This window comes from Phodopus roborovskii, unplaced genomic scaffold (genome assembly GCF_943737965.1).
Source record: "Phodopus roborovskii unplaced genomic scaffold, PHOROB, whole genome shotgun sequence".
Taxonomy (NCBI): Eukaryota; Metazoa; Chordata; class Mammalia; order Rodentia; family Cricetidae; genus Phodopus; species Phodopus roborovskii.
The window spans coordinates 9,092,789-9,112,542 of record NW_026126638.1 but is presented as its reverse complement, the minus strand read 5'-3'; the positions used below and the strand labels follow the sequence as shown (position 1 = coordinate 9,112,542).

General features: G+C 40.3%; 1 protein-coding gene across 1 annotated transcript in view; it reads right to left on the bottom strand.

Annotated features, from left to right (window-relative positions):
* Positions 1 to 19,754, bottom strand: part of Ptpro (protein tyrosine phosphatase receptor type O) — a 195,893-nt gene that overhangs the window by 76,493 nt on the left and 99,646 nt on the right. The window contains exons 2-5 of the mRNA XM_051173061.1: positions 14,921 to 15,194; positions 4,270 to 4,428; positions 3,271 to 3,423; positions 1,053 to 1,502 (exon numbers count right to left, since the gene is read on the bottom strand). Coding sequence (XP_051029018.1) covers positions 1,053 to 1,502; positions 3,271 to 3,423; positions 4,270 to 4,428; positions 14,921 to 15,194 — 1,036 coding nt within the window. The remainder of the gene's footprint in view (positions 1 to 1,052; positions 1,503 to 3,270; positions 3,424 to 4,269; positions 4,429 to 14,920; positions 15,195 to 19,754) is intronic.

Below are 19,754 nucleotides of genomic sequence, written 5' to 3'. Positions count from 1 at the left end.
ACAAAATGAAAGCTGCCATCTAACTCCAAACTTTGATGACTTGACAAATCTTGCCATCTAAATACTAGGCAGGAAAATAGAAATGACACAGGCCCTTTCTAAGGACGACAAACAACATGAAAAAATCTGGTGATCAACAATGGAGCTATGTTGTGGTTCTGTTTTCATTCATTAATATACTATAATGCATGAGTCTGGGTGGGTGGGGTGGCACACACCTGTAATCATAGCACTTAGAGGTGAAGGCATGAAGGCCCGAAGCCCAGGATCATCCTCAGCTACACTTCAAATTGAGAGTAGCCTGGGCTATATCAGACTCTATTTCAAAAAATAGCATGTTTGTATATACACACATACACACACACACACACACACACACACAGAGAGAGAGAGAGAGAGAGAGAGAGGGAGGGAGGGACTTATAGGTGGCACACATATATATACTCTGATATATATATATATATATATATATATACATACATACACACACATACATATATAAAATTTCAAATGATGGATGAAATCAAAGCATAGTGCATTGACTATGGTGGGGATACTAACTCCTGCTTATATTCCATTTACTACCAACTTTTGGGAGCACATTTGACCACCAGATCCTAAGGCCGGATCCCATCTTACTCAAGCTGGCCAAGGAGCACATACATCGGGAATAAGTAGTCACTTGGTTGAAGGATGCTTCCTTGCATGCCTCTCAAGTGTGCATATAAGCAAATAACATTTATTAAGATTAGTCTATACTGTGTTTGGTGGTCCTATTTTTAGTTCAGAGTACTTCTGAATATAAGGTCTTTGGTGTGAAATGCCGGGCAGAGAGGTGGGTAAGACTTGCAATGGCATTAACTTGAAAAATCCCCTAAATACTAGAGTTCTGATCTAATCTGTATGTTTTGGTTTTCTACCTTCAGGCCATATGGAACAGTCATTTAAAGCCTCCCTGGGTGTGTCATCTTCCTCCCTGAGTTCAGGGTTCAGAAACACTTCAGGCCCCTTCCTTGGTGGCGTTCACTTCCTCCAGCTCCCCAGCGTCTCACCTTCCCTCTCTATGAGGATGTTGAACCCATCGAAGGCTGTAGGCGGTTTTGGTGGTAACCAGCTCAGGGTCATCTGCACGGGGAAGGCAGAGAAAGGGTCAGACGTGGGCTTCTCCGTCGGGCTGAGTGTGGTGTCGCTGTCATAGTCCATGGGCAGCACGCTGACAAATTCCTCCTCGTTTTCGGGGGCCGCCGAAGCACTGTCCCACCAGTAGGGTTGAGAGGTGCTTTCATAGTCGGTGCTGGTGCTGTTCGGCTCAGGCCAACCGGAAGATGCATTGCTGGGGGGAGTCTCCGGAGTTTCCACGGGGAAATGGAAGAGTCTGTCCCTTCTGATTGAAGCTTGTGGTTTGATGAATGAGTCCTCTGGGAAGCTCCCACTCGGCTCTTCCCAGTTGTTCTTGTTCAAGTTGACAAAGCGAACGGAGATATTTCGAGGAGGATATGGAGCTGTGGAAGAGAGTTGTCATTTTCAAGGAGCTTTTAACTCTGAACTGATTATTCATTTACTCTTGAGTCCAACACACAGACTTATTAGGTACAGTTTAGCTTTACTTTTAATATACAGAAAGAATAAAATTAAAAACGTGTGTGTGTGTGTGTGTGTGTGTGTGTGTGATGTGTGTGTGTGTGTGCACACACACAACATATTTGGAGATCAGGGGATAATTTGAAAAAGTTGGATGTCTCCTACCATGTGCGTTTCGGAGATCGGACTCAGGTGGCTATGGTGGGCGGCAAGTACCTCTACCAGCTCTGCCTCTGGACAGCCCAGAGAAAGTATGAAGACCAATTGTGGTTTTTAAGCAAATATTTTGTACATAGTACATATATTTATACCTTTCAACATCTCACTAGTCACATTATTCTGTATATTTTGACATAGTAATTGAACTTCTCAAGCATAGTTATGTAAATATTCCTTCTTTCATAACAATCAGACTTTAAGAAAACACATGTCTCTGTCCCTGGGTCTCTTAAATAATCCCTATCATTTGCTTGTAGCTATTGGAATATACATCCCCATCTCTGAACTAAAGCATACGAGTACACAGGAACTATGGATTATGTAAACATGCTTTCTCTACAGATAGCAAGTCATGAAGACAGCCGGTACATCCTCTGCCTGCAACAGTTGCTAGCTGCCCATCAGATGGCTCCTCAGATACCCTCTCCACTGGCTTTCAGGAAAATATTCATCCCCCTGTTGTGCCATTACATGTCTTCATGGCTCTTTGATGACACGGATCCCATTCTGCCTGAGGTCATTGCCCTTTGTGTCAGATGACACCATTTCTGAGGACAGATTACCTGACTCATTGGTCTTATTTTTCCATCAATGTGCCTTTACCAGAACAGAAGATGAGAAGTACAAACAGAGTTGTCAGTGTCAGCATAAGATGAATTCGTTGTTAAGATCTCCCTGTCTTGATGAAATGAACTGGGAACCCTGACACAGAATTCCAGACAGGAAGGGTCGTGGGTACTCTGTCCTGATGAGTCCCCAGCCTCATGAGACTGGGCCCTCCAGCCTTATTGAACACATTAGGCACACTCACAACTGGCTAAGCAATGGATATTTGGTAGTACGTGTGTAATGTATGTATTCATTCCTCTAGCCATCGATTCATAGCATCACAGTTATTTCTGAGTTTCCTTTTTCTTTTTAGTGGTTTGAGAATTTCACGCATGTACACAGTATATTTTGATTGTGTCCACCCGACTTCTTGCCTCCAAGGCTTCTCTTACTCCACAATAGTTTTTCATATTCCTGATGCTACTAAGATTAGTACTGAGAGCCTTAGGCATACCTTAGTGCTAATGTTTTCCTTGAATCATTGATTATCTATACTAGGATACCTGCCATCTGCTTTTCTTCTACATGGTCACAGGTCAAGGTATAAAGTAAGCAAGATCTACCAGATCCAGTTAAGCGACTTGATTATACATGTTAAGGCTATCATCTATATTTTTATTCAAGAACATAAAAATAAGTATATATTTATTTACTTTAGATTTTTCTTCTTGAATATTTTGCTTAAGTGTCTTTAATATAGATACAAATTTTGTTTTGTAAGAAAAATAAACTTTTCCTTAGCTGTGACAAAATATTTCCTAGAAATATTAAGGAAAATTTTTCCTTAGAAGCATTCAAAATAAATATACGGCAGCATCGAATTTCACTATTTTCTCATGAAGCTTGGTTCCCCTGACTTACCTGTTCTGTGGTGTTTGGGTTCGTGGCTCACACCACTGTACTCCACAAGAGTACTTTTATTAAAAGTTGCCTCAGATACCAGCTGGAAGGTGATATTGCTGTAACATATCCCTGGTAGCCAGTGATTAAACACTGTTTTTCCCTTAAAGAAGTCTGTGAAGGGAAAGATCAGTTCTGTTAAAATTAGGCGCTTCTTAATGTCACATACTTGGAGAAAGTCCCAGTTAAATTTAAATATCCACAAAATAATGTTTCCTTCAACGTCTGGTATAGTCAGTAAAAAAGAATTGGAAGGCTAGAGAGGAAAATTTGAACCTGTGCCCCTAATCCTGAAAAGTCTTTTTTTTTTTCCTGTCAACATTCCTAACATGATTTGACACAATTAAGATTAATTTTCATCCTGTGAATGTTCTATGTATGCAGGAATTATGGGGATAAGGTTTATGCTAGCTCTTTATTAAGAGGAAGAACAGGTATTTTGCCACTTTATGACAAGCAAAACAAAACAGGTTTTTCTCCTATAGAAAGTGTCTTATGTAAAAATGTCACTGGTTTCCCTGAGGAGTGGTCACACAGGAACCCAAAACCCCACCTTTTGCTTTTGAGAATAATCTTGTACCCTCTCTGATGGACATGGGTGAGCATTGTGCTCTTGCTATGGAAGCCTAGAGCTGCCATGCCCAGAGGTAAGTGATGTGGGTGCAGTTGTCTCTGGATTGTCTTGACTTTGTTTCCCGGAGCAGATGTACTGCCTTTGGCAAGAATAACTTCTAATTCAGACCAGTTTGATACTTTCTCATATTGTATACATGACTTGCAATTCTCAACCAATGAGCTGCTTCACAACAAGATTTGCTTGAATCGATAACTTTTTCTTAATGGTTCATTCATGGGTCAAGCAGTGAATTACAAAGCCTCTTTAGAGTGAGCAAGATCATCTAGAAAAAGTCTGCAAAAAATTAATAGCGGTCATTTCTCCAGCTGCCTCTTGCCTCTTACCTTTGTAGAGCATAGTCCTGAAGTCTCTCCCTTCCCAGTAACTGATGTTTACTCTGCTGAATACGTTGTATTTTTCCGGATAATGAATTTCAAACAGTACTCCTGTTTCAGGAGAAGGTTTATAGTCGTATATGGAGACACTGGTTACAGGCAAAGGTTCTAGAGAGGGAAAGAGAGGTGAAGTAGAGAGAGGTGAGCCATCATTAACCCATGAACGCATAGTTGTTCTGATGCAATCTTACCCCACTTTTACAATTAGGTTTCCTCCATGAATGGGCTCTTCTTAGCCTTAGCTGTAATTAACAAAGCACCTTTTAGATGACCTTTCCTGCCTCTCAAGTAGCTCGCAGACTCCACTTACAGCAGCCTTAGAGGTTAAGATGCACAGATACTAATGTCTCAATTCAGCAAACAAATTCAATGCCAACCTGGAGTTTATATTGCTTGGCCTGTGCAATTTAATATATTTTTGTGGCAGCATCTGTCTGTATCAGCAAATTCTTCACTCATTTTCCTTTTCCTTGTGCCAACAAAGTTAGATGTCAATAATAAACAGGTAACAAAAGGTATTTTTTTGGCTATAGGCAATGATAAATATTTATGTGATCATTTATCTCTTTGTGTGCATTTTGCAGTTTTTCTGTTATGGATAAGATTGTAAACTGTTCCATGTTCTGTATATGATCATTTATATCTTCTGTATCAAACCTCTGTTTCTACAGAGGTTCAAAAATATTCTTAATCTGTTTGTTTTTAATTTATCATGAAACATTAAAAATACACATTTTAAAAATCCCATTATCCGTTTCTTTATATGTCCTATACACACCATTTTTACATAAATAACAGTTTCTTCACATTTCCTAAAGATCTAGTAGATATATTTTATTTGAATAATTTTATTAGAAAGTATCATAAGGGCTAGAGTATTATAAGGCTATGAGTGTCCATTGCTCTTGCAGTGAATCTGAGTTTGATTCCCAGTACTCACTTTGGATGGCTTACAACTGTCTGTAACTCTAATTTCAGAGGATCTACTGGCCTCCTTGGGTACCTGCAGTCATATGCATATACTTATGTATGTGCACGCACACACACACACACACACACACACACACACACGATTGAAAATAAATCTTAGGAAAGTAAAAATTATTTGCTTTGGAATCAACTAATACCTTCTTGTTAAAAATAATTTTGATTCAGTTTTCAAGCTAGAGGATTCTTATATATAACATCTATAGATAGCTTAAACTAAAGCAACATCATTTGTCTAAATTCTATGCTTTACAACATTTCACTTTCCATAATAAAGAACTCTAAAAATGGACCTACTTAGCTCACCTGACACATTGTTACTACAAAGCTGGTTTGTTTTGTCCTGTCACTGAATACCTGTTTGTGTTCTCTGAGCTCTTAATCTACTTCTACTTTCAAGTGAAGAAAAGAACACAATGCACCATGCTAGTTTTTTGGTTTTATTTTTTGTTTTTTGTTTTGTTTTTGTTTTTATTTTTTGTTCTGTTTTGTTTTGTTTTCTGGAAAATAAAGCCAACATCTATGAAAGGGTTCAGAAGCACATCTGACGGCAGGGTGTTTACTGAAGATCAATTTTCCTTAGACTGTGCAGTACACTCTCTGCCCAAAATGTTTCTAGTTCATTCTCATCCCCAAACTAGCTTTCTCACATAAAGGTGGAATTTCAGAATCATCCAACTATGTGCTCTAAACTAATCAACCAGGCCCAGCAGAGACTCTTGAGATTTGAGGTCAGAACGGCCCAAGACTTTTTGAATAATTTGCAAGTGTTTTCAACCCAAGCCAGTCACAAGTCTAGTGACTCAAAAAACAAAACAAAACAAATTCGAAGATATTTGAAACTCCCCCCCCCCATGCATTTAACAAATCATTCTCCTTCCACTGTGGCCAGGGTAAAATATTACTTTAAATTTCATCTCTTTCTTCTTGGCTGTGTTTTGAAATTCTTCTACATTTTCATATAGCCACTATTCTTTCATATTTACCATATTAATAGCCTCATATTGTGCAAATCACTTTACAGCTTTGTTTTATCACTTAAAGAGATTTGAGATTTGAACAGATCGATACAAGTTCTTTTTGAAACTTCAAATGTTTGTTTTATAACTATACAAATTATTTGGTTTATTTTTTAGTAGAGGGGCTCTTTTCAATTCCTATAAATGCAGTTCCGGTAACTGTGTGGACCCTTCTCCTTTAGCTAGATGGGGATGCACAGATCTTCATCTGTATGACATGTAGCTAAAGAGTTTCTAACTGAATGCTGCTAGTTTATGTAGCTAATGAAGTATATATAAACTCTGTTTGGCCATATTCTTGTTAGGTACATGCTTATATCAGTCCTTGCGACACAATTAAATTTTTGTCTCACTGCCTTAACCTCTTGCTCATAAAGAAGGCTGATTTTTTTGTTTGTTTTTGTTTTGAGTCAGGATCCATTTACATAGCCATGGCTGTCCTGGAACTCACTATGTAGACCAGACTGGCCTGGAACTCACAGAGATTCACCTGTCTCTGACTACTGAATACTAGGATTAAAGGTGTGTACCAGTACACCTCGCTGAAGGTTGATTTAATAATAATAATTTAAAAATTCTATTGTCAGTTAATATCCTCTCTTTACTTTCAATGCATTATTAGTTATTTTTCAATGCATTTTATTAGTTATTTATTAGTTTACTTTTAAATTATCATTGCTATCTTTATTAACTCTGTTGTTGTTATTATTATTGTGTGTTTGATGTGCATAGGCACACCTGCTGTGGACCCTGTGAAGGTCAGAAGGTCAGAAGACAACTTTGTTGAATCTGTTCTCTCTTACCTTTATGTGGCCTCCTGGGATCTAACCCAGACCATTAGGAATGGGTTGTAAGTGCTGAGCCATCTCATGGGGACCTATGATTTATGTTTTTTGAGATATGTCTATGAAGAATTCTTTAGGTCAGAGTTATGTCTAAAAACTCTCATAGGTTTTGTGTATTAGACATTTCTCTTGTACTCTTTCTTCTTCATGGAGCTGGCTACAGCATTTTTGGAAGGCAGATTTCCCCACAGTGCTCTGGAGTGATGGCTTCCCTGTGGTCTTACACTAATGACTAATGACTGAGGAGCACAGGACTTCTCTCCAGCTAAGAAGGGTGGATCCCTTGCCCTTTTCCTTGGTACCTTCCAAAACTATTTAATTAATCTTGATAATCTGCTATTTAATCATCATGTATTATTTAGACATGACCTTATTTTTTAATTATCCTACTAGGTACTAAGAATGCTCTGCTAGTCTGTGGATTTATCTTTCAGAAATTCTCATAGTCACCCATTAAATATGGGTTCATCTTCCCTCAGTTTTCCCAAAATTATGAGATATATGCTCAGTGTTACCATCCAATTGCTCTTCCAACTGTCATCAGTATACAAGTTATTCTACGTATTCAAAGTTAAAAATTAATTTAAATGACTATTTTAGCTTTCATTAGCTTCACCAATGATCAAATGGGTCCCAAAGACTGCCCACACATCACAGACCACTGTCAAGTCTGTTGCTTACTCTTCACAAACTGATGGTAAGGCCCTGTTGCTGAAGACAAAATTTATTGATGTCATCGAACACATGCTGGTGTCCTTCTAGAAGCTCCACCCCTAATGACTAGTGGTGATGGTGCTGAGAGGTACCCTATAGATCATCTTTAATATCTCTCTCCTGTAAACCCTGTGGCCTGAGCCTGCAACAATGGTTATGAGAGCAACCAACCACTTTTTAATTTAAGGCTCAGTCCATAAAAGGGAACCCATGGCCTGATACTTCTAAAGTGACCAAGAACCATGGGCCCTAGAAGAAATACTATCATCACTATTCTGATAAGGGAGCATAGCCTAATGACATATTATCATGTGCACAGGTCAACGCATCACTTTGCCCTTCTTAGAGAAGCTTCTTCTTGCAGTAAATGGGATGTGGCTGTTGCAAAGAAAATGGTCCCCACATTATTAGTGGCATTATTAGGAGGTGTGGTCTTGTTGGAGTAGGTGTTGCTTGTTGGAGAAGTTTGTCATTGTGGGATTGGTCTCCTCTGCTCAAGCTATACCAAGTGACACAGATCACTTCCTGTTGCCTTCAGGTCAAGATGTAGAACTCTCAGCTTCTCCAGCACCATCTCTTCCTGCTTGCTTCCTTGTTTCCTTCCATGACAATAATGGACCAAACCTCTGAACTGTAAGCCACCCCAATTAAATGTTTTCCTTTATAAGAGTTGTCATGGTCATGCTGTCTCTTCACAGCAATGGAAACCCTAACTAAGACAGGATATAACACAGAGCCCCACCCCTAACAGGAAGTCATTTACAAATGACATCTGCTGGTAACGGGAAAATTAACTGGGTATATCACCCTTACTAGGGCAGGCCTAGTAAGAAATAATTGGCCAACACAAAACATAGTCTTTATCTTTGTTTGTGTCATTTATTTTAATTTTTTTTTTTTGCCTTACTGTTTCATTTTTGTTTGCTCTGGTTTATTCTAGTTTGTTGTTGTTGTTTTGAGATAAAGAGGAAAAAAAAAAAAAGAAAGTTGGTGAGGGTTGGGGGTGGGAAGGATCTGGATCTGGGAGCAGTTTGGGAAAGGGAGAAACCATGGTCAAAATATATTGTCTGAAAAATATTTTAAATGAAAAAACATCAGCAAAACAAATTTTTAATTTAATGTAAATAATTATTTTTTTTATTTCAAAAGGTTTCAATTCCATTATATACAGTCCACATAGTTCATGTCATGCTTTGTTTGGTTATTGCTGGAAAATGAATATTATTCTGAGCTTTATGCCCGTGAACATTGCAGATATACTGTAAGGTTTTGCTAAATTGCTATTTTAAATACAGTCTGACTATTGTGTGTTTTGAAGTCTGTCATTGTGAGTGTAGGTTTCTTTGGTTATTTGAAATACCGGCTGTAGGCTTATGTTCATTTTTGTTCACTTCTGATGCAGTTTGGTCATTTCCCCCTCTCAACTCCCATGGCTATCAGTCATTCTGGGATCCTTCACACTGTGATGCTTGTCATAGATTTTTACCAAGTCCTGTGGTGAGGCTTTGTCTTGGCACTGAGATTGGCTTTGTGCCCCTGTTCTAGGTGGAAAGTCCAACTGTGCCTGGTCTGGGATGGCACATTTTGATCTCTCTGTTAACTATAGTCCAAACTCAGGACCACCCTTTTATACCTGGAACACAGAGGCCCAGCTCAGCAAGGGCTCTCCCCACTCCACTTGAGTTTCAGTTTCTTTTATGACCTGGAGACAAGCGTGCTCCAGACTCAGAACAACTGTATCAAAACTATCCAAGTGCTGCCCCTGGGCCTCTGCGCTGTCATTGCTTAGTTCACCCAGGCAGGCTCCAGCACGTGGCTGACAATTGCAGCTTGAACTTGGTCCTATGTCTCTCTTTTTTTTTTATGGAAAGAGCAAACCCAAGTATTCATTGGCCTTTGTCTTGTTTTTAATAAATAATAAAAATATGACACATAATAAGGTCTTGTTTTTTTTTTAATTAGACGTTTGATGTAATCTTAAGTCATGTTTAGATTTAGGACAGTTTGTGTTCCTTAATTGTTGTCTTTGAGCCATTCACAGCAATCAGGAAGGAAATTGGTGTGTGGAGGTGTGCAAGAGGTGTTTAAATTCTACTTTCCAACACACAGCACCAGCACACACAACAGCGGGGTTTCTCTGCAGGCCACACATTCGTAGCTGATTTATTCTCAGTGAGAAAGTTACAGGCCCAGTGTGTATCCTCTGTAACCACACCTACCTCACGGTGTCAGCAGGCACTGTTACTGCGTCCAGTTGATGGGAATCTGAAAGTTCTTGGTGTGGTTGTCAGAGTGGACATGGACTAAGGGCAAGAAGCCCAGGTTGCCCATGCTTGGAGGGTAACTGCTGACACCAGAGACACATCTTCCTGAGATGGCTACGCTTTGTCCCGCTAAAATCTAAGGCGGTAACTGGGGAAGGGTCCAGCCCTGGATGCAACAGACCTAAGAACCTGTCTCTCCTGGTGCAGTTCTTTTGAGAAAGAAAAGACACATGACAATACCGTCCCTCCCATGGAGGGAGAGACCGATCCTGAATCCCAAGCCCAAGCTACAGCTTCATTCCTAGAAGATGATTACAGACCCAACCTGTGGGAATCTAAATGGATCCCTGAGGTATGTTGGCCACAGTCACCTAGGATACAGGACCGGCAGCAACCATCACAGCCACTTTAGTTCATGGCCACAACATTTTCCCAGCTTTCTGGGTTAGTACTCCCTCTGATCTCCCCTTCTATTTTGTTTCGTCTCAACACATCTATGTCCAGAAGCCATTTGATCCTCTCACTTTAGCCAGCATCTCCATCACAAAACAACCACCCCTACCTCAGTGACATGCTCTTCCTCAATTTCACTTTCCCTTTGTTCCTGCCGTCTTGATTAATTTTCTATCTATCTAATGCCATTGGTAATGCTTTTATTTGTCTTACAATATATAATTTTGAATATTGCAAAAACATGTGCATTAAAAAAGACACAGTACCTACTAGTCCCTCTTATTATATAGGGTAACAATAGATTAGTCTGGCCAACCACAGCTTACTAAGCAAAAGCTGAACCCTGAGCTACTTTTGTAAGCCTCAGGAGATGGGAGTGGGATTTCTGTTTTCAAAAGGTTGACGGGAACCAGAGAACTCGTGACACATGATTTGAAGCTTGAAAATTTGGTATGTATAAAGAAATATTGAGAGTGATGCCCTGCTAACTGGTGCACACATTATTTGCAGCGACAGCAAAGTTGAGTAGCTTCAATGTAGAGCATGTCTATGTTATCCAGGGCTTTGTAGAAAAGGAGTCATCCACCAGAATGGTTGACAGATGTGAAAACAGACTTAGAGGGAATTCGCTTCTGCTCAAGGCTGCACAGACGACTTCCAGATGTCTCTGACAGTGTGCTCAGCCTTTGGGTCACTACTCTGCATCACGGTTTGGTGATTGTCCGTTGTCTAGGCAAGAGTGACATCTTTCAGCCTTGGGTTCTGCTGTAAGAGAGCTTGCCCCCAGGAAAGTCACCTCCTGTCATTTCTTAGATCTGTCTTCATTCTTTATCATGTAAAGTCTCATCTCTCCCTATACTTCTGGCCACCTTCCCTGAATTATTTTGGAGCACCCGTCAGCAAGTCCTGCTGAACAATTTGGCCATGCCTGATTAAAGGCATTTCTATGTATCAGTATTTTTCTGATATCGCAGCCATGATGGAGAATATGTTTGATAAATAGGATTAAATAAATCAATTATTTGTATTCAAAATAGGGATAGGTGACTAATAAACCCATGTGTCTTGACAGCCACCATTTCTAAGTCTTGCCTGACACAGGAACAAATTGTGTGTGTCTGGCATTTTCCCAGTTCCTAAGCAATTTCCCCCAGGTATTATTTTCCTGCCTAGAAACAGCCACTTTCTCCTGAGGTGCTCAAATTAATACCGGACCATTGTCATCAGTTAAATACTAACTGGGTGTCAGCACCTACTGGCTGCAGGGCTCTTTTGAACTGGTCACACAAGTCCATTATATTCAATTTATTCTTTGCTCCCCCCCCATAACGTTCTTTACTCTGCGAGCTCCAGACTCAGAACAACTGTATCAAAACTATCCAAGTGCTGTCCCTGGTCCTCTGCGCTGTCATTGCTTAGTTCACCCAGGCAGGCTCCAGCACATGGCTGACGATTGCAACGAATGTCCCTTTTATCCTCATAGCAGTATGCTAGCCCTGGGAGCAGGTACTGCAAACACTTTAGAAACGGAAAACTTTAAAATGGGAAGATGGTAGGGTATGAACAGGAGCTTGTTAATAATGAGAGTTTTAGGAGTCAAAATTATCATTAGTCATCATGTTATTAAACTCTCTCTTTTGTGGTACACAACCAATGGCATCTGATGCTCCTTCAAGTCTAATGTTAAAATATTTGCACCTTTATATATAATTCTCATGTTCCCATTATCATCTCTTCTAGAATCTGAGGTAGTGTCCTTAAGCCTTTAAACCAGGCACAGTACTACCGGAGAAATGGCTCAGCTGACTGTGTTTGATCCCTGGAACCTATATTAACAGACTGAGGCGATGATTCAGTGGGTAAAGGTGCTTGCTGCCAAGCCTGAGGTCTTGGATTTAATCCCTGCAACTCACATAAAGATAGAAAGAAAAAATATATTCCTGCAAGTCGTCCTTTGACATCCAGATGTGTGTCCTCACATGTGCATATACATATAGACACACAGACACAGACACACACACACACACACACACACACACACACACACACACGTAAATGAATGCAAAAACAAAACACAAAGTTAGAAGTGACAGTACATGGTTGCAATCCCAGTGCTGGTGAGGTGGAGAAAAGTTGATCCCTGGGGCATACTCCCTAACCAGTCTACCTGAATAGGCAAGCTCCATGCCAACAAAAGACCCTGTCTCAAAATTAACATTAATAGTGTTCATAAGGATAACACGAAGACAGCCCTCTGGTCTTCACAGGTTTACATGTGCACATGAAACCACATGGTGGTTGATTGTACCTATTTGTGTTACAGGATATTTGTTTACACTATGTAAAGATGTCTTATTATGATTAGTTTAATAAAAAGATGAATGGCCAATAGCTAGGCAGGAGAGAAAAGGTGGGACTTCTGGGGGGAGAGAGAGGAACTCTGGGAAGAAAAACAGGGAGACAAAAACGAAACGTGGAACAAGTCCAGTGTACAGAATAGGACAAAGGTAAAAGTCATGTGGCAGAATGTAGATTAATAAAAGCAGGTTAATTTAATTTATAAGAGCTAGTTGGGAAAGAGGCTAAGCTAAAGGTCAAGCTTTCATAATTGCTAATAAGTCTCCATGTCATTATTTGGGGCTGGTGGCCAAAAAGAAAGTCTAACTACACATTTGTGTCTATCTTTCTTCATGTAGCCCAGGTTAACCTTGCATTTGATATATAGCAGAGGATGATGCTGAAATACTTAAGCTCCTGCCCTCCTGTCCCATCCTGTTGGGATGCTGGGGTTACAGGTATGACTGACCATGGAGTTTTTCAAATTTGTTTAATAACTGTCAGCTGAAGGGCTATGGCTCCCAACTTTACATCTTTGGAATGTCTGCTAGGAAACGTTGGGACAGAACGGATTTTATGTTCTGCATCCTCTTTTGCACAATACTTTAGTGTCTGCTCCCCCGACTCTCTCCTATTCATGCTCAACTGGTTCCAGCTAAGCTATGTGGGGCAGCTATTAAGTCCCAGGCCAGGTGTTTACAGGATGATGATGCTGTGTAAAGCAGAGTGCTGACTTCAAAGAGTTGGTTGTAGTTACGAAGCACCCATAGCTACGGCCTGGGGCTCAGCCAGATTCATCTTTTCCTGGAACCTAAGACAGGATTTTACAGGTGAGATTTCATTTTAATTGAATTAATTTCCAGCTCTTTCCTTTAGGTCCATCAGCCTTGCAGGTCTTGGGTCTGTGCCATTGTTAATTTTCAGGATTTAATAATGACCCTGGGTTTCTGCCAATGAGACTTCAATTAATTTTTGACACTTAGGTTAAAAATACATCCCTAGCCTGCTTTTGAGTTCTTTCCTTAGATCGTCTCTCTTTTCTTTTTACCCTAACAGACACTGTCACACTGTACTTTTCTTTAATCATGTCCACAATGGGATCCTACGTTAATGGTGGCAGCCATTAGAGCTCACACTGAAGTACGGGAGTAAAGGGAGCTTTGATGAAGCATTCAGTTGTTCCGATGACAAACCAATGCCTCGCAGACTGCTTTTCTGAGTACTCGGCAGCATGTTTCCTCACGGCATGATGCCGAAGTCAGAGAACAATGTAAAAACCACCTGCAGTTAAAATCATTGCTATAAACTTCCCAACAGCAGCATCAACTCTATTACATTTTATCTTTCTGCATATTCCTTGAGCAGAGGGAACCACGCTGTGCTTAAGGTAAGATGAGGAATGGTAGCTGTGGTCTGTGTGTGCCTCTAATGCCAGCACTCAGAAGGCTGAGTCAAAAAGACTGGGAGGATGGGACCAGCTGTATAACAAGACCCTGCTTAATAACAAACAACAACAACAAAACCAGCATATTTTTATGCCTTCTGCTAAGAATTTCAATTTAGGTCAAGTCAGCTGACTATAAATACAAACTTACCGTCTCAAGGACGAATTGCTTCCTATAGTAAAACATGTCCTGGGACAAGACACAAGAATCAGAGATCATGCATCTAAGTTATGTGGAAGACATTTGCACAGTGAAGTCATGAACCTGAAATTATCATTCTGTCTCAAAGTATATTGTCAATGAAGTTTGCTTTCCTCCTCCCATAAAACAGATTGTTAAAAAAAGTAATAGTGAATATGATTGAACTTGGGTATTATATTACCCAAACTTTTCTTACTATAGGGGAGGGTGTTGAGCCATGTCATTAGACTCCAAGCTAAGCACTCTTGCCATTCGGGTGAAGTTCGCTTGAGCCACAGACTGATGAGGACACACTCAGAGAAGGAGCACAGGGAATGACGTCACAGGTTGCTTACTTGTCAGCACGGTGATTGATCTGGAAGGTTTGGTGACCACATTCCCGTTGACCACCACCAGAGTGATTATGTAATAAAGCCCGTGATACGTGGCCTTAAAGACCACAGGAGGAGGCAGTGTGCTGTTGAATTCCTCAAATTCCAAGAAATAGTTTTTTGACTCGCCAGCTACCCTCACAACATAGACGGATGCTGGGCTGACGATATCGGAAGCTTCTAAAGACACAGTGATGTTGTTGTCGTCTTGGACAGTCACATGGAATGTTGTAACAATCTGTTCAAGAGAAAGAGAAGAGGTAGAAGTCAGAGTCAGGTGATGGATCATAAAATTATCCTGAGGTAATTCTTGTAAAATGAACAACCGTGGTGAGTGTGGTTATGGATGCTATGGGTATTTCAGTCACACAACACAAGTCAGTTTGCCCATCTCATGAAAAATGATCTCAGAGTTTTATAGTGAACATTTGATATTCCATTGAAAAACCTGTCTTGAGCTCGGGGAGTATTTAATGTGAAAAGCACACAATACACATCAGATGGGTGAATAAATGACAAATGCAGTCACTGTCAAAGTTAATTTCCAGTGAAGATCTGTGTTCTGATAAGTGGAAGAAGTGTTGGAGCAAACACCATTTTAGAGGAAGTCTTTTTGAGGTAATTATTTCCTTTGTTTTGCTCACCTGTCAATTCTGAAAGTCGGGAAAATGTCAGGACACAACCCTGGGAAGATAATTTTCTTCATTACAAATTAGTCAGCCCTTAAGCAGTAGCCGGGATATAGCTCAGTTGGTAGAGTGCTTAGCTTGCATTCACCTATCTTGATTCAGTCCTAAGTACCATATGCACACATGAAAGCCGGAGAAACACTTTACGAAAGATGTCCCAGGACACACGACTCAGGAGAGACAGCTCAGTGATTAAGAGCATTTGTGGCTCTGTTGTGTGAACTGAGAACTGGAATTCCATTTCCAGCACCCACACAGTGCAGCTCATGACTGCCTGTAACTCCAGCTCCAAAACACAGCTGCATGCACACGCGCGCGCGCATGCACACACACACACTCACACACACACACACTCACACACACACAGCACAAATAAAAATAAGAGAAACCTTTTTTTTAAAAAAATGTGTAAAGGAGCTTGGTGGTGGGGGGCACATCTTTAATCACAGCACTCAGGATGTAGAGGCAGGTGGATCTCTGTGACCAGAGGCCAGCCTGGTCTACAGAGTGAGTTCCAGAACAGGCTCCAAAGCTACAGAGAAACCCTGTCTGAAAAAAAAAAATGTGTAAAGGTTGTTTAAAAAATCATTTGTAAGGTTGGTTGGCCTAAATGTTCATTCTTGATTCTGTGTAGACTCCAAAGACAGAAGTAATCCCTTGTTGTTTGCATCCATGGCTCACATGCTTTGATTTTCCACACATTTGGTGACCTGTATGAGTTATCTCAGCACCACAAGCTCCAGTTGTTAGCAGGTTTACAGAATAACGACTGCAAATAGTTAACCATCTACCCCATGTAGGTGCCATGGTCTGAATTCCACAGACCATCTACAAATGATCTGACTGCAAGCATATTTGTCATGAGAGGGATATGTTACTCTCAATCTCATTTTCTAGTTGAGACTCAAAAAGACTACCTCCCCAAGGTCATAAGCTCAAAACCCGAACTCTCTATTTGTTCTGTATGCTGGTTGTTGTTATCTTTATCTGTTTTCTAACACTGAGTTTGTCACACAGAATATAAATGGAAGGATCGAAGTCCTGCCAATTCCCTCGATTACATGAGGACATTTCTTAATATCAATGTATCTATTGAATTTTGTGTTACACATTTTTAGCAACTAAATTAAAATGGGCTATATATCAATGTCCTAAAATAGCTTATAGAGAGCTAAAATTATATCAATATCTTTTCTTTTGAACACATTTTTATCGTCATTAGTATTTACACAAGTTATCAGGCATTAGTGAGTATTTAATTCTATCTTCACATTAAGCAAGCTAGATTGTGCTCATGGTATCCTAACCACACTGGGTTGTTTGCTGTTGTACATCATCCCAGGTCATGAGTAGTAAGGTATTTATAGGTGTATCCACATATCCGGGACCAGGTACTGTCCGCTGCTGGGTACACCTGACTGTGTGGCCATGTTTGCAATAGGAGATAGTTTATGTGCATGACTTCTAAATTTCTGGTTATCACATTGTCTCCTCTCACACTCAGACATCATTCAGGAAACTCTTGCTTTGTGGGTGCCTTAGTCTGTCTGCACACAGAAGATGTTGAAGCTCTAGCCTCTTGGATCCTTGGGTCTTGTGCTCATCTGAAGGACAGGACAGTGCATAGCTGAACTTCTACCATGGAGAGAGGCTGGCATGGAAGCATTCACTCTTTCTGTGTTCTAAGTCTACTCACTGCTGCTAAATGCAACTGTCCCTAAACAGACAACTGTCCAACTAGCCACATCCGGTGCCTGCTCTCAACCTGTCCTTTCCTTGCTGAGAAGGAGAACCTGAGACATATCCCTTAGTGGCCTGAAGCAGCAGGAAGATTCAAACACAGACGAGCCTCAGAAAGAGACCGAATTTGGTGATTCCCATGACTCTGTTCAGGAACTGCCTAGTGAATCAGACACTCTAGAGATAGATAGATCTTCAAATCAGCTGGTAACTGATGAGAAAAACACTTAGATTTTAACTTATCAAAAAGAACTGACAATATGTTCCATAATAGTTTTTATTTAAGTGTATTTCATAATTTATTTGGAATCTCAGAAGTTTTGTATCTTGGTCACCTAAAATAATTAGTCTTACTAGCAATCATTATTTCCCACTGATCATATATGTATATATGGATTTACAGTGGGTATTTGGACTAACAGCTGTAAGTTTAATTAGGGGAAAATAAATAAATTACTTATTTAATTTTTTATTATTCATGTTCCACACACAACTAGCAGTTTGGTTTTTTTTTGTTTGTTTGTTTGTTTGGGTTTTTTTATGTTTTTATTTTTTTTAGTACATAACAACAATAAAAATGTTCTGTTAATCAAAATACAGAAAAGTCAAGCATTGGATATGTATTAACAGTCAAATCTGTTTTTTGTGTCTCATTGATTATAGAAGGTGGTTCACTGACTTGGAAAACATTAAGTTTACAAACACCAAAGTCATAATTATAGAGATTTTTTTTTTTGCACCATGTCTCAGCCAGCCAGTCCAGGGTGGCTACAGTGATAAGGAGGGGGAAGCTAGAGGCACATTCTGTGTTTGAGTAGATGTCTAATGTGTCTTGACGCTTTACAGACAGTGGAATCTTCCAGAAAAGGGAGTAATCTTCCAAATGCTAATGGCAGCTTTGGCGATGATTGTATCAGCTATGAAAATAAGCCTTGGCCCATGTACTCCCAGGTTGCCAAAAATAAGTCAGAGTGGCTAATCAGATTCACTTGCTGGGACTAATGAGGACAGGCAATGGGCCAAGTGGGAGCTAGGCAATGAGCCTAAAAGGAACCTAGTCTCGGCTGCTGCCTTCTTCCTGGTCCATTCTGCCTCTGATTGTCCTGGGATCAGTCTATGCTCAGGAGGAGGGTCTGACTGTGTGCTCCCAGCATGAGGTTTCTGCTAAGAGCAAGAAGGAATAGAAGTAATTATCCCTGATTTACTTAAGTGGTAACTACAAAAATATCTTAAGAAAACTATTTGAGACTGCGTCCACCAGTATTGCTTAACTCTGCAGTAAGAGTTTCACCTAAATTTCCATTGCGTGATACATTTAAAAAGGTTTCTTAGTGATGAACAGTTTTAGACATTTATATGACGAATTTGAGTAATTCTCCACCCCATCCCCCTCCTGAGCGCTCTCTCTCTCTCTCTCTCTCTCTCTCTCTCTCTCTGGCACACTTCTCAGCCACTCCACCTTCTCATGTCTTGGTTTTTGTACCAAGAGGTTAAGGATATCTTCTTGCCAGAGCAGAGGTGGGAGATTATTCCCTGGATCGAGGAGAACTCACCAACAGTTACACTACTGAAGAAAGTGACACCCCCTCCCCCAACAGCTGTTAATTGTCAAGCATCCATTTCAATGGGTGGGGCCTCATGGAGTGAATGACAGAACAAGTCTAGACACATATCTCCTCATGCCTCTTATGGTTTATGATCAGCTCTTGGGGACAGCAGCTGGGGCCTGAGGTTTGGTCATAGCAACAAGTGGGAATTTGGGGCTGTGATTGGTCCACAGCTATTCCCAGGGTTAGAGGAGCCACTGGAAATAGGATGGGAAACATTACTAAAGAGGTTCTGGGGTATAGGATGAGGAAACAGCCTGACCAGAGACCAGTCAGGTCCTGGTAAGTAGTCCACTGTCCCAAACAAAAGCAATAATAATGCCTACTATTTGACACGCTTTCATAATGTACATTTTTTATATATGATTTTTCTTTTACTCCTTAAAGCAGTTATTAGACATAAGTTTTATCTCCAGTTAATACAACGAGATAAAATTATTTGTTTACATCCATAGCACAGGCTTGGTATCAGAGGTTTGTACTTATTATATTCCTGCTCAACAGTTTACTACCTATGAGTGCCCAGGTCCGTTTAAGGATCTCTGAACTTTGTTTTCATGATGTCTAGAATAAGGAAATATTATAACCCACGAATTGTGTGGGTTCTACAGCATCCAAGCACCATGAAGAATGATAACTAAATTCCATCACTCGCTGTGCACTAGGAAGAAACGATAGTGACATCTTCTTATTGAATGTATGAATGAAATGGCAGCTCACTGTACTGAACACCATAGTGAATAAGTAGTTCCTGACATTGTG